This window comes from Salmo salar, chromosome ssa02, assembly GCF_905237065.1.
Source record: "Salmo salar chromosome ssa02, Ssal_v3.1, whole genome shotgun sequence".
NCBI lineage: Eukaryota > Metazoa > Chordata > Actinopteri > Salmoniformes > Salmonidae > Salmo > Salmo salar.
This window is the reverse complement of record NC_059443.1, coordinates 82,883,147-82,899,209: the sequence shown is the minus strand read 5'-3', so window position 1 is coordinate 82,899,209 and position 16,063 is coordinate 82,883,147. Positions and strand designations below refer to the sequence as shown.

The 16,063-nt window shown below is 43.7% G+C and overlaps 1 protein-coding gene across 4 annotated transcripts in view; it reads right to left on the bottom strand.

Annotated features, from left to right (window-relative positions):
* Nucleotides 1-16,063, bottom strand: part of LOC106595193 (zinc finger protein 2 homolog) — a 32,900-nt gene that overhangs the window by 2,960 nt on the left and 13,877 nt on the right. For 2 of the 4 annotated variants that reach the window (XM_045711056.1, XM_045711061.1), the window contains exons 2-4: nt 7,407-7,561; nt 5,432-7,159; nt 1,576-1,683 (exon numbers count right to left, since the gene is read on the bottom strand). In XM_045711056.1, coding sequence (XP_045567012.1) covers nt 1,576-1,683; nt 5,432-7,159; nt 7,407-7,458 — 1,888 coding nt within the window. In that variant the 5' untranslated portion in view covers nt 7,459-7,561. Of the gene's footprint in view, nt 1-1,575; nt 1,684-1,824; nt 3,779-5,431; nt 7,160-7,406; nt 7,562-16,063 lie in introns of those variants that run through there. The other 2 variants (XM_014186574.2, XM_045711068.1) reach the window with 2 other exon arrangements.

Below are 16,063 nucleotides of genomic sequence, written 5' to 3'. Positions count from 1 at the left end.
TGCCGGGAAATTCATAAACTAATCTCCACTGTCCCACAGCCCAGCCAGGCAATTCATAAACTCATCTCCACTGTCCCACAGCCCAGCCAGGCCATTTATAAACTAATCTCCACTGGAAGAAAAGCATATCAGCACACAGACATATTTAACCCATGGCTACTAGCCTAACATTTGGTTTGTAACAGAGGGACATCATTAACCCATGGCTACTAGCCTAACATTTGGTTTGTAACAGAGGGACATCATTAACCCATGGCTACTAGCCTAACATTTGGTTTGGAACAGAGGGACATCATTAACCCATGGCTACTAGCCTAAATTTGGTTTGGAACAGAGGGACATCATTAACCCATGGCTACTAGCCTAACATTTGGTTTGGAACAGAGGGACATCATTAACCCATGGCTACTAGCCTAACATTTGGTTTGGAACAGAGGGACATCATTAACCCATGGCTACTAGCCTAACATTTGGTTTGGAACAGAGGGACATCATTAACCCATGGCTACTAGCCTAACATTTGGTTTGGAACAGAGGGACGTCATTAACCCATGGCTACAAGCCTAACATTTGGTTTGGAACAGAGGGACGTCATTAACCCATGGCTACTAGCCTAACATCTGGTTTGGAACAGAGGGACATCATTAACCCATGGCTACTAGCCTAACATTTGGTTTGGAACAGAGGGACATCATTAACCCATGGCTACTAGCCTAACATTTGGTTTGGAACAGAGGGACATCATTAACCCATGGCTACTAGCCTAACATTTGGTTTGGAACAGAGGGACATCATTAACCCATGGCTACTAGCCTAACATTTGGTTTGGAACAGAGGGACATCATTAACCCATGGCTACTAGCCTAACATTTGGTTTGGAACAGAGGGACGTCATTAACCCATGGCTACTAGCCTAACATCTGGTTTGGAACAGAGGGGTGTTGTATAAACCTACATTATTATCAACAACACACTACTAAGGACTGTTTCAACCCTGTGGATTGTTATCAACACACTATAAAGGACTGTTTCAACCCTGTGGATTGTTATCAACAACACACTATTAAGGACTGTTTCAACCCTGTGGATTGTTATCAACACACTATTAAGGACTGTTTCAACCCTGTGGATTGTTATCAACACACTATTAAGGACTGTTTCAACCCTGTGGATTGTTATCAACACACTATTAAGGACTGTCTCCCGGCGCTCCTCTTCACCTCATGTTAAAGAACAGCCTTTAGTTGTTCACAATAATCCACAGGGTTGAGTGCCTTGTTGTTTCAATTCAATAACGCCATAGAGATTTCAATCGGATCAGTCTGTTTTACCTCATAGGCCTAACTCAAATACTATGGACCTAATAACGACATAGAGATTTCAATCGGATCAGTCTGTCTTACTTCATAGGCCTAACTCAAATACTATGGACCTAATAACGACATAGAGATTTCAATCGGATCAGTCTGTCTTACCTCATAGGCCTAACTCAAATACTATGGACCTAATAACGACATAGAGATTTCAATCGGATCAGTCTGTCTTACCTTATAGCCCAACTCAAATACTACGTACCTAAGGCCTTTTCTCCAATCTGGGCTTTCTTTCTCTCCTTATAGCGATGCTGTTTTTCAATGTTAACGTTTTGTTGATGTCCCTCAGTCTTTGTAGCTTTAACAATTCCTACAATACAGAATAAATTATTCAAGTGTAGAACTTCAGTACAATGCCCCTTAAAAAACACGTTTTTTAAACAACTGCTGAGTTTGTGCCCCTGTTTTTAAGACAGTACTCTAATCAGATCTCCAGTCTCCTCCTCTTCACCTTTCTTCTCCTCCTCCTCTTTCACCGTGACAGTCATATCTTCCTCCTCTTTCACTCTAAAAACATCCTCTTCTTCCCCCCCTTTCCCCGTGACAGTCATCTCCGGATCCTAGCCTTTCACGGTGATATCATCCTCCTCTTCCTCTTTCACGACAATGTTCAGCCCCAGTGCTTCTTTCCCCGACCAGCAGACCTCTTCTTCAGCAGGGGGCGAGTAGCTTATTGAGCTCATGGTGGTGGATGTTAGTTGGCTAGCAAGTTAATTAGCATTAGCGACTAGCGAAGTGCTAGGCTATCTTAACAAGCTAGCTGACTAACAACATATATATGGCATTTAATAAATAGTAAGCACACATACTGTGTGTTTAAAACCCTGCGGTTAATATACATAAAATTGTGAAAAGAGCTCCGATGTTTTGGTTTGTATGTTTGCTAGCAAGCTACCTAGGCGGTTAATGAGTCCGTGTTGTTGTTTAAAAAGCATCCTGTCCCGTCCACTAGATTATACGTCACGCAAGAAAAATTACTTGAAAGACTCACATCGCCACCTGCTGACTGGAGTGGGTAATGAAGTTTGGGAAAATATTCAATACACCTGTTTATTCTGCCAAACAATATCATGTCATACCAAAATAACCAGATATTTGTTCCCTTACTTCTTACCACTCCCATAAAAGGGTTTTTGCCTCTTGCCAGGCCGTCATTATAAACAACAATTTGTTCTTATTTGACCTGCCTTGTACATTTAATTTTTTATATTAAAGTAATAGCTAATACTCTCTCCTCTACGCATATTCTGTCCGTACAATCAGGGTTATAAAGTGCATACCAATATTTTGCCGCAACACAATTCTCAAAACTGCTCGAAACAAGACAGGCTGAAAAATGATGATTAGGCTTCTTCTAGCTATCCTAGTTTAGCATGGTCGGGATAATCCTACCTCCTCTTTGCTCAAGCCGAAACATAGCATTAGTAATTCTCTTCTATTTTCACATCTATTACGTTCAGTTGGTCCTCGATTCCGTTGACAGCGGCAATATGGAACACTGCGGCTTGTTCGTGTCTGCTTCCTGGTCACATGACCACCATGCAAGGAGAGAGAGCGAGCGTAGATCAACATATTTCCTGCTGGATGAAGCCTCAGACGTCTTCTTTAAAAAAAAATATATATATGATTTTACTCTGTAACCCAATGCAATTACTTCCTCTCCTTAGCCTTAGGGTTCCACAAAAACAGGAAGTTACCGTTCACAGTATACAGGTGAGTTAAGTGGAAGCTGCTCCTACTCCTCAGAATAATCAGTTATAACTTTTACTGACACTCCACTGCTCAGACTATTAGTTTGTGTATCAACAGAGGCCTTGGACTTGATCAGGTGTTCATCTGTCTGGAGCTACTGCAGTGACTACTTCTTGTGATCAGGTGTTCATCTGTCTGGAGCTACTGCAGTGACTACTTCCTGTGATCAGGTGTTCATCTGTCTGGAGCTACTGCAGTGACTACTTCCTGTGATCAGGTGTTCATCTGTCTGGAGCTACTGAAGGGACTACTTCCTGTGATCAGGTGTTCATCTGTCTGGAGCTACTGCAGTGACTACTTCCTGTGATCAGGTGTTCATCTGTCTGGAGCTACTGAAGGGACTACTTCCTGTGATCAGGTGTTCATCTGTCTGGAGCTACTGCAGTGACTGTTCCCTGTGATCAGGTGTTCATCTGTCTGGAGCTACTGCAGTGACTGTTTCCTGAGATCGGGTGTTCATCTGTCTGAAGCTACTGCAGTGACTGTTTCCTGTGATCAGGTGTTCATCTGTCTAGAGCTACTGCAGTGACTACTTCCTGTGGACACAGCTACTGTATAAATGGCTGCTTGGAGGTTTCCTAGCGATCACCAGAGTTTCTGTCTGCTGTGTTAGATGGATGGACATGAAGGCCATGATACAGTCTCAACAGAATCGACTGAGAAACAGGTAAGGCTGAGAACTCCATTGATAGCTGTCAAATTTATATTTCAACATATTTTTCTACATGTCTTTACTGTCATATTGTCAATATGTCTCATATCAAATGGAAGTGTTTTTGTTATGTTTAAGGTAACTGGAAGAGTTAGAAAAATCAGCCAATGGCCAGAAATGTCAAACTACACAAACAATCTAAGATGACAGAAAAGTGAGCAATCAAATATGATCACTTGTCTTAAAGGGATAGTTTTATGGTTTTAGCTTTTCATCCAAACCAAGTTTTACTACGCTAGTTGTTTAGCAACATCTCTAATCTCCTGGCTCAAAGCTTTATTTACTAAACTGGTTGTTTAGCAACATCTCTAATCTCCTGGCTCAAAGCTTTATTTACTAAGCTGGTTGTTTAGCAACATCTCTAATCTCCTGGCTCAAAGCTTTATTTACTAAGCTGGTTGTTTAGCAACATCTCTAATCTCCTGGCTCAAAGCTTTATTTACTAAGCTGGTTGTTTAGCAACATCTCTAATCTCCTGGTTCTTTGTTGCAATATAGTGGAGATGGATGGAACCAGTTAGAGATGCATTTACAATGCGGAAGGAGCGAGAAGGGCAGACCTCTTGTCCTATACTTTAAAACATTCAATTAACCTTCTTCACACACACACGGTTATATTAAAGCTTTATTGGTTAGGCTGTCTCATACACATGGTTATATCAAAGCTTTATTAGTTAGGCTGTCTCATACACATGGTTATATCAAAGCTTTATTAGTTAGGCTGTCTCATACACATGGTTATATCAAAGCTTTATTAGTTAGGCTGTCTCATACACATGGTTATATTAAAGCTTTATTAGTTGGGGTTGATCATGGTGAGTTGGATGGTAGACAGGCTTGATCATGGTGAGTTGGATGGTAGACAGGCTTGATCATGGTGATGGTGAGTTGGATGGTGGACAGGGTTGGTGATGGTGAGTTGGATGGTAGACAGGCTTGATCATGGTGAGTTGGATGGTAGACAGGCTTGATCATGGTGATGGTGAGTTGGATGGTGGACAGGGTTGGTCATGGTGATGGTGAGTTGGATGGTGGACAGGGTTGATCATGGTGAGTTGGATGGTAGACAGGCTTGATCATGGTGAGTTGGATGGTAGACAGGGTTGATCATGGTGATGGTGAGTTGGATGGTGGACAGGGTTGGTCATGGTAATGGTGAGTTGGATGGTGGACAGGGTTGATCATGGTGAGTTGGATGGTAGACAGGGTTGATCATGGTGAGTTGGATGGTAGACAGGGTTGAACATTTTAAAACGGACCCTTGCCTTATCCCTAAGGACAGACTTGCCTGAAACTTGCAGAGAGGGGGAGGAGCTACCTCCCTGCTTTCTCTGAGCTGACCAATCCACTGTTAACTTGTCATGAATCATTTTAATGACCGATATACGCCCACACCATTCAAACACAGACTATTTCACTCATATTGTAATTAATAGAAATGTGGAATTAAATGGACAGTTATTTAAAGTTTCCTTGTTACACCAAGCATGGCCACATTTAAGAAAGCTCACCCTGCACGGCTTCTCTCCGCTAGTCTATTAACTACCATTAACTGGTTTGAGCTAAAAAAAAAAAAAAATTGAAAGGTTACCCACCAGTGTGGTGTTTTCTCTTGTGTCCAGCCAGGGTTCTTGACTGACTAAACCTCTTCCCACACTGATCACAGCCAAAAGGCTTCTCTCCAGTGTGCGTTCTCTTGTGTCCAACCAGGCTTCCTGACTGAGCGAACCTCTTCCCACACTGATCACAGCCAAAAGGCTTCTCTCCCGTGTGTGTTCGCAGGTGCACTTTTAAATCCCCTGAAGAAGTACAATGCAGCCCACAGTCAGAGCAGTGGTAAGGTTTTTCGCCAGTGTGTATTCGCTGGTGTAAAGTCAACTGCCCAGACTGATTAAATCTTTTCCCACAGTCAGAGCAGTGGAATGGTTTCTCTCCTGTGTGTGTTCTCTTGTGTATTTTAAGTCCACCTGAAGTGGTTAAGCTCATTCCGCAGTCAGAGCAGTGGTAAGGCTTCTCTCCTGTGTGTGTTCTCTGGTGTAATTTTAAACCGTCTGACCCGACAAAGCTTTTCCCACAGTCGGCACAATGGTAAGGCTTCTCTCCTGTGTGCATTCTCTGGTGCAATTTTAAATGGTATGACCTGCGAAAGCTTGTCCCACAGTCGGTACAATGGTAAGGCCTCTCTCCAGTGTGGGTTCGAAGGTGTGAAGCCAGACTTCCTGATGTAACAAAACTTTTGCCACATACATCACAGTTATAAGGCTTCTCTCCTGTGTGTACACTCTGATGTACCTTCAGGTGACTTGAATTAATAAAGCTCATTCCACAGTCTGAGCAGGGGTATGGTTTCTCTCCAGAGTGTGTTCTCCGGTGTACAGTCAAGTGTGCTGACTGAGCAAATCTCTTCCCACACTGATCACAGCTAAAAGGCTTCTCGCCTGTGTGTGTTCGCTGGTGCACTATCAGTCCATCTAATCTAGCAAAACTCTTACTACAGCTGAAGCAGTAGTAAGGTTTCTCACCTGTGTGTGTTCGCTGGTGCAGCTCTAAACCACGTGATGTTGAAAAGTTACTTCCACAATCTGAACAGTGGTGAAGCTTCTGGCCTAGGTGTCTGCGCTGGTGTGTTTTCAGGTTGCTTGCCTGAGTAAAACTCTTCCCGCAGTCCAAACAGTGGTAAGGCTTCTCTCCAGTGTGTGTTCTCTGGTGTTTTATCAGGGAGTCTGAGCTAGTAAATCTCTTCCCACATTGATCACAGCTGTAAGGTTTCTCTCCTGTGTGTATGCGCTGGTGCTTTATCAGATTTCTTGAATGAGCAAAACTATTCCCACAGTCAGAGCAGTGGTACGGCTTCTCTTGTGTGTGTGTCCGCAGATGAATTTTCAGGTTGCCTAATTGAACAAAACTTTTCCCACAGTCTGTGCAGTGAAACGGTTTTGCTCCTGTGTGTATTCGTTGGTGAATTGTCAGGGTTCCTGACTTTGTGAATCTCCTCCCACATTGATCACAGCTAAAAGGTTTCTCTCCTGTATGGGTCAGCTGGTGTTTTGTTCGGTTTCCTACTTGCAAAATACTTATCCCGCAGTCTGAAGAGCTATAACGTTTCTCTCCAGTATGAATTCTCTGGTGTGTTTTAAGTTTTGCTGAAGAGGTGAAACTCTTTCCACAGTCAGAGCAGCGGTGAGGTTTCTTCCCTGTAAGTCTCTGCTGGTGTTTGAGGTGTTCTGATCTGGAGAGACTGTTCTCTGCCTCGTCAGCATCCTGTTGGTTAGCCTCCCCAGATATGCCTCTTCTACTGAGAGAGCGACGGTTACGGCTGTCCCCTGTGAAACAACGACAGACAGTTAGGGTTCCTTCTTCATATCGAAGACAGACCAAGGCCCAGCTTTTCAAAAACTGTTGTGATCGTATTTTAGCATTTCGGATCGGTTAAAATCGTCAATGTAACCAATGGGGTAGGAGTGCTTCTAATGATTCCACATTTTAAGAAGTTTAGTGATTGTATTGAATGGTAATTAAGAACATCTAGGGAGTGTCCCAAAATAAATGTATGTCAGAGCATAAACCCACTTAGCTCCGGTGTTCTCCTGCAGTCGACCAGCAGCACAGACAGCCTCTTCATACCCAGCAGTAAGGTGCTACCGGGAGAGGTACGACACGGGGACTCCAGGAGGGGGAGGGGGGAGGAAGGTTGGAGGGAGGAGGGGGGGTGCGATAGGTGTTTCCTGTAAAAAAAAAATTTCAAAAAAGAGGACAGTGAAGTTCTCATGTTAGTACACTGAAGGGTAAAACACAACAATGATCTAATCTTAGATCTGACTGATCTTTGCTCAGTTTAGATTATATTGGTAGTGGCGCCATAGTATTAATACAATAATACATTTATTGCATATATACTTTCCTAATATAAGTGCTTTTATAATAATACTTGATTAGTACAAACATCTTATTACAGATTGATAGAAGAATTGATATGTTAAAGTAATGGCTAAACTATTCCACCCTGAAAACTGTATAACTGTGTGAAATGTATTAGAATTATAAAGACTATAATCCAATAATGTGTGTGCATAGGACAAGTAAAGACAAGGACAGTATGTTACTATTTAGCAATAAGCAAAACTATAGTTGAGACATTCAAGGAGAAGAACTGTCAACAGACAACTTGTGACTACTGTGAAACTGATAACAGGAAGGAGGTCTCCCCACCCAGGGAGGGGAGAAACCGTTGGGCTTGCAGAAACATGTGGCAGAATATGATAAGCAATGTATGTGTTGGAGAAGACTTGTAAATAGCATTCATTTATTGAGTTAATGTTGAATAATAGAAGGGAACATTCAACATTTTGTGAGTGTGTCTCAAAGTAGGTTAGAGAAATATTGACGGTTAGGAGAGAACATGTCAGAGGGTTTGTAGGAAACAAGTTGATCTATTTCTCTGAAGACTGAGCTCCGAGAAGGGAAGTAAGCCAGGCGCTGCGAAGCCACAGAGGTGTTTTGAGCTAGACTTGTCAGTTGCAGACATGGAGATAGATCCTTTTGTCTAATCGGGTTCCTCTGTCAAAGCAGAACATTGGGACAGAGTTAGAGAAGAGGGGCATTCATAATGGGGTATGGTATGAACAAATGTGAGGTATAAAAGGCTATGTGCATTGTATGATTTTTAGAGCTCTCTGAATAAAGAACTAACTTTTTGCAGAATCTGAGACTTTGTCTAATTCTTCTATTAACCCGAGCTTTTCAACCTTGGGGAATTGGTCAAAGCTTAAGTGATTGTTGAGTTATCATTGGGATTGAAAATTCTCGTGACAGATAAATTAATATAGGCACCAAAAGCCATGTAACTAAAAAGGTACACATTTTCTGCTTATGTTCTGTTTTTACATGTCTAGTGATTAACTATGTTGACCCAGCTCTGTACACTCCCATGGATTCTGCTTACGTTCTGTTTTTACATGTCCAATGGTTAACTAGAGCTCAGCCTTTATTCTGCTTATACATGTCTATTAATTAACTCTGTTGATTCTGCTCACTACTTCTGGGAAAAGAGTCTAGATACTGGAAAATCCCCATAGTACTGGAAATTCTCCAACACTGTTCCCCTAGGTCAGGGATGCCAGAGACCAATTATAATATGCTTTACCCAGACCACGTGCTGTTCCCCTTTGTCAGGGATGCCAGAGACCAATTATAATATGCTTTACCCAGACCACGTGCTGTTCCCCTAGGTCAGGGATGCCAGAGACCAATTATAATATGCTACAGTAGGCCTCTGCAATAAGTACCAAAATAAATAGATTTTAAGCAAATGTCTGGTTCCAACAACTTGAGCCATCTGTTATAAAAACCCATTTGTCAGTCATGAATATAAGGAATCCATAATGTGTTTGTTTACATTGATAATCATGTGTCAACTGAATCATCATTTTTATAAAAACATCACGACTAGTCATTTGATTATAAACCAATGTACTGGCATTATGAAAATTCAGAACCCTCGATGGTGTAGTCTAGACTTTGCTTCACTCGCTCCGGGGTGAAGCCTCGCCTGACTAGCCTACAGATCTAGGATCAGCGTGGGCTCTCCCAATCCTAACTTTAACTATTAGGGTGAAAAATGCAAAAACTTCACCCTACACCTACTTCCTCGGACATCATGAACTAGGTTGACTGTGGGAGCTAAGTAATATAAATAAGTGTAGTTGCTATGCTGAAGTAGCAAAGACATAAGTACATTGGCCACAGGAAGAGAAGATGACACCCAGTATCATTGCTATTTCTGAAAAGGGTAACATGCCAAAGATTACATTGAGCGAAACGAACAAGCAAGGATAGCCAAGGCCATGAGTACATTTACGACAGCTGGACATTCCAATGTCAGAAGGACATGGGAAGGAGGATGGTAGCAAGATGACCAACAACAGCTGAAACATGAACATGCAATGCATGCATTATTTTTGTGTAACATGAGGGGGTCCCGCCACCATTATAACCTAAATCGGAATCAGATATGGGCGTTATTGGGCGTGAACAAGCAAAGAACTCAGACTAAAAGATACGGGTGGCAGATGGACTAAGGGAAGTAACTTCATTTACATATGGAATGTACTCATATACTGTATGTGAATAAAAGCAGAGCCGATGCTCAGGAAAGGCAGTTGATCCATGGACCAGCTCAGCTTTGATACTTTGTATTAAAGTCTATATTGAATTCACAAGTTCTTGCAAGAGTATTATATTCTTAAGACCATTCTCCACGACAACTTCAAGTTAAATTTTGTTTGGTGGCCGGTACATTCTGTTCCTTCCGAAAGAATAAAACTAAGTATGGCAGCCTTTACATTGTGGGCGGAAAGGAAGGCTACAAGTAAACAGCTAAACTACACAAATAATAGTCTACTGACCTTGTAGATTAGGGAGGTAGAGGACCGAGACGTTACATTTCAACACGTTACTCTCTGCCTAACACCATGCCCAGACCGGACGCCCAGACCGGACGCCCAGACCGGACGCGCGTGCAAATTGATTTTGTCCCCACACACTAAAAGCGATTACGACATGCAGGTTGAAATATCAAAACAAACTCTGAACCAATTATAATAATTTGGGCGACAGGTCGAAAAGCATTAAACATTTATGGCAATTTAAATTGGCTAGCTTGCAGTTGCTAGCTAATTTTTCCTGGGATATACATTTTGAGTTATTTTACCTGAAATGCACAAGCTACTCCGACAATTAATCCACACATAAAACGGTCAACCGAATAGTTTCTAGTCATCTCTCCTCCTTCCAGGCCTTTTCTTCCCGACCTCAGTTCATCTTTCAATCACCCACGTGGGTATAACCAATGAGGAGATGGCACATGGGTATCTGCTTCTATAAACCAATGAGGAGATGGGAGAGGCAGGACTTGCACAGGCGTTCAGTGTCACAAATAGAACTGACTTCTATTTTAGCGCTTGGCAACGCAGACGCTCGTTGGCGCGAGCGAGCAGTGTGGGTGCAATGATTGAATAACATGCACGTTGTCCATTTATTTTGCAACGCTCGCGTCAGTGTGGTCAGCATGTAAAGTCACAAGAGAAAATGGAGAATAGAGACGGACTCCACTTTCACTGCCGTTCGACTGAAAAATAGGACTTCGGCCAACATACAAATAATAGTCCAGCCGTAGGCTTCTGTTTAGCTCATTTTCAAAAGTTAACGTCCGATAGCATTTTAACATCCCTCCTTTGTTCCATCACGTTGTCTAGTCTTCTACTCTGCACGGAGCGCCAAGTAAAGAGGGGCTATAATTCACAGAGCTGTTGTCTTGCGGCCTTGAAAGGGTCCTGCACTCCCCTGATAAAGATAGCTAACAGACCCGTAGTCCACTCCCACAGCAACAGGAATTTTGTTTTGTAGCAAATGTGTTTCATGAAATACATGCACCAGATGTTACCAGGCAGTATAACATGACGGTGCCAAAATCTTACCAATCCATGCATTATTCCACTAACTATGACTGAGTGCAAAACATGTTTTCCATAATGTATGTTTCATGCAGTGCATTCGGAAAGTATTCAGACCCCTTGACTTTATCCACATTTTGTTACATTACCGCCTTATTCTAAAACTGATTTAATCGTTTTTTTCTCTCATCAATCTACACACAATAACCCATAATGACAAAGCAAAAACAGTTTAGAATTTTTTGCTCTGGCTGAGCAACTCAAGGACATTCAGAGACTTGTCCCGAAGCCACTCCTGCGTTGTCTTGGCTGTGTGCTTAGGGTCATTGTCCTGTTGGAAGGTGAACCTTCACCCAGTCTGTAACAGAGTGCTGTGGGGGGGGGGCTTTGATAGGATATAACAGAGTGCTGTGGGGGGGGCTTTGATAGGATATAACAGAGTGCTGTGGGGGGGGGGGCTTTGATAGGATATAACAGACTGCTGTTGGGGGGGCTTTGATAGGATATAACAGAGTGCTGTGGGGGGGGGCTTTGATAGGATATAACAGAGTGCTGTGGGGGGGGGGCTTTGATAGGATATAACAGAGTGCTGTGGGGGGGGCTTTGATAGGATATAACAGAGTGCTGTGGGGGTGGGGCTTTGATAGGATATAACAGAGTGCTGTGGGGGGGGTGCTTTGATAGGATATAACAGAGTGCTGTGGGGGGGGGCTTTGATAGGATATAACAGAGTGCTGTGTGGGGGGGGGCATTGATAGGATATAACAGAGTGCTGTGTGGGGGGGGGCTTTGATAGGATATAACAGAGTGCTGTGGGGGGGGGTGCTTTGATAGGATATAACAGAGTGCTGTGGGGGGGGGTGCTTTGATAGGATATAACAGAGTGCTGTGGGGGGGGTGCTTTGATAGGATATAACAGAGTGCTGTGGGGGGGGGCTTTGATAGGATATAACAGAGTGCTGTGGGGGGGGGCTTTGATAGGATATAACAGAGTGCTGTGGGGGGGTGCTTTGATAGGATATAACAGAGTGCTGTGGGGGGGTGCTTTGATAGGATATAACAGAGTGCTGTGGGGGGGTGCTTTGATAGGATATAACAGAGTGCTGTGGGGGGGGGCTTTGATAGGATATAACAGAGTGCTGTGGGGGGGGTGCTTTGATAGGATATAACAGAGTGCTGTGGGGGGGGCTTTGATAGGATATAACAGAGTGCTGTGTGTGGGGGGGCTTTGATAGGATATAACAGAGTGCTGTGTGGGGGGGGGCTTTGATAGGATATAACAGAGTGCTGTGTGGGGGGGGGTGCTTTGATAGGATATAACAGAGTGCTGTGGGGGGGGGCTTTGATAGGATATAACAGAGTGCTGTGGGGGGCTTTGATAGGATATAACAGAGTGCTGTGGGGGGGGGGGCTTTGATAGGATATAACAGAGTGCTGTGGGGGTGGGCTTTGATAGGATATAACAGAGTGCTGTGGGGGGGCTTTGATAGGATATAACAGAGTGCTGTGGGGGTGGGCTTTGATAGGATATAACAGAGTGCTGTGGGGGTGGGCTTTGATAGGATATAACAGAGTGCTGTGGGGGGGGGCTTTGATAGGATATAACAGAGTGCTGTGGGGGGGGCTTTGATAGGATATAACAGAGTGCTGTGGGGGGGGCTTTGATAGGATATAACAGAGTGCTGTGGGGGGGGTGCTTTGATAGGATATAACAGAGTGCTGTGGGGGGGGGTGCTTTGATAGGATATAACAGAGTGCTGTGGGGGGCTTTGATAGGATATAACAGAGTGCTGTGGGGGGGGGCTTTGATAGGATATAACAGAGTGCTGTGGGGGGGGGCTTTGATAGAATATAACAGAGTGCTGTGGGGGTGGGCTTTGATAGAATATAACAGAGTGCTGTGGGGGTGGGCTTTGATAGGATATAACAGAGTGCTGTGGGGGGGGGCTTTGATAGGATATAACAGAGTGCTGTGGGGGGGGCTTTGATAGGATATAACAGAGTGCTGTGGGGGGGCTTTGATAGAATATAACAGAGTGCTGTGGGGGGCTTTGATAGGATATAACAGAGTGCTGTGTGGGGGGGGGGCTTTGATAGGATATAACAGTGTTGTGGGGGGGGCTTTGATAGGATATAACAGAGTAGGATATAACAGAGTGCTGTGGGGGGGGGGGCTTTGATAGAATATAACAGAGTGCTGTGGGGGGGGGCTTTGATAGGATATAACAGAGTGTTGTGGGGGGGGCTTTGATAGGATATAACAGAGTGTTGTGGGGGGGCTTCGATAGGATATAACAGTGTTGTGGGGGGGCTTCGATAGGATATAACAGAGTGCTGTGGGGGGGGCTTTGATAGGATATAACAGAGTGCTGTGGGGGGGGGCTTTGATAGGATATAACAGAGTGCTGTGGGGGGGGGCTTTGATAGGATATAACAGAGTGTTGTGGGGGGGCTTTGATAGGATATAACAGAGTGCTGTGGGGGGGGGCTTTGATAGGATATAACAGAGTGCTGTGGGGGGGGGGCTTTGATAGGATATAACAGAGTGCTGTGGGGGGGGGGCTTTGATAGGATATAACAGAGTGTTGTGGGGGGGCTTTGATAGGATATAACAGAGTGATGTGGGGGGCTTTGATAGGATATAACAGAGTGTTGTGGGGGGGCTTTGATAGGATATAACAGAGTGCTGTGGGGGGGGGGCTTTGATAGGATATAACAGAGTGCTGTGGGGGGGGGCTTTGATAGGATATAACAGAGTGCTGTGGGGGGGGCTTTGATAGGATATAACAGAGTGCTGTGGGGGGGGCTTTGATAGGATATAACAGAGTGCTGTGGGGGGGGGCTTTGATAGGATATAACAGAGTGCTGTGGGGGGGGGGGCTTTGATAGGATATAACAGTGTTGTGGGGGGGCTTCGATAGGATATAACAGAGTGCTGTGGGGGGGGGCTTTGATAGGATATAACAGAGTGCTGTGGGGGGGGGCTTTGATAGGATATAACAGAGTGCTGTGGGGGGGGGCTTTGATAGGATATAACAGAGTGTTGTGGGGGGGCTTTGATAGGATATAACAGAGTGCTGTGGGGGGGGGGCTTTGATAGGATATAACAGAGTGCTGTGGGGGGGGGGCTTTGATAGGATATAACAGAGTGCTGTGGGGGGGGGCTTTGATAGGATATAACAGAGTGTTGTGGGGGGGCTTTGATAGGATATAACAGAGTGATGTGGGGGGGCTTTGATAGGATATAACAGAGTGTTGTGGGGGGGCTTTGATAGGATATAACAGAGTGCTGTGGGGGGGGGGCTTTGATAGGATATAACAGAGTGCTGTGGGGGGGGGCTTTGATAGGATATAACAGAGTGCTGTGGGGGGGGGCTTTGATAGGATATAACAGAGTGCTGTGGGGGGGGGCTTTGATAGGATATAACAGAGTGCTGTGGGGGGGGCTTTGATAGGATATAACAGAGTGCTGTGGGGGGGGGCTTTGATAGGATATAACAGAGTGCTGTGGGGGGGGGCTTTGAAAGGATATAACAGAGTGCTGTGGGGGGGGCTTTGATAGGATATAACAGAGTGCTGTGGGGGGGGGCTTTGATAGGATATAACAGAGTGTTGTGGGGGGGGCTTTGATAGGATATTGTCGTGGAAAATTGTGTTAAAAGTATCACTCTTACAAGAACTTGTAAATTCAATATAGACTTTAATACAAAGTAGCAAAGCCGAGCTGGTCTGCGGAACAACTGACTTTCTCAGGCCCCAGCTCTGCTTTTATGCACATACAATACATAGGTCCATCCTTTATGTAAATGAAGAAAAACCCTTTGTGCTTTCTGCCACCATTATCTTTCAACCCTATGGATAACGCCCATATCTGAGGATAACGCCCACATCTGCTCTTGTTTCTAACATAATGGTGGCCAAACTTTCCTTATATGGACATAAAATTAATGCATGCATCGCATGCTTACCCTTACTTATTTGTCCTTGTTATCTTTACTTATGGTTAGGTGTTTATCTCCTCCTCCCTTCATTAATGTATCTCTGCTTTTCCTTCCCTCAGCACATTCTCTTTTCTCCCACATAAATCCCTCCTCTGGGACTAATTAGTCCCACACAAAACATAATTAACCAAGAGAATTTAAGGATAGGAGTAATAACAATAATAATAATAATCCAACAACCGGTAAGTGTGTGGAACGGAATGTGAACAGATAAAACGTAATCATACTCTGGACCAAACATCTCCAATCCCCTAACATGGATCGGAGTAAAAGATCCAGTCGAAGTTAAAATTGGCAATGAGGATATATATGTGACAAATTAATATACTATGAGGATACACATGACAGATGAATATGCTATGAGGAAGCATGAGCATGTAGTACAAAGCCTTGCCTGAGGTTGTCTCAGCTATGTAGAATATATGAAATAATACAAAGAGTTATATCAAGAAAAGAAATAATAAACATAATAAGAATGATTAAAAGGTAATGCATGAATATATTGCAATATACGAATAATATATGAATAATATAATATATGATTAATATATGAATCTGAACAAGGCCCAAACGATCAAAAATAAAAATTACAAACATCATTCCAAAATGAGACATTCTAACACGATCCTCCCTCGCGGACACCTCTCTGACATGTACTGAGCACATATTACTCATGACTGCTAGAAGATTAAGGACATGGTCCGTAGACACTTGTAACCGGAAACATCCTCTGTTACCTAACGTATAATACATGTTCATCATTTTAGGAAGGCAA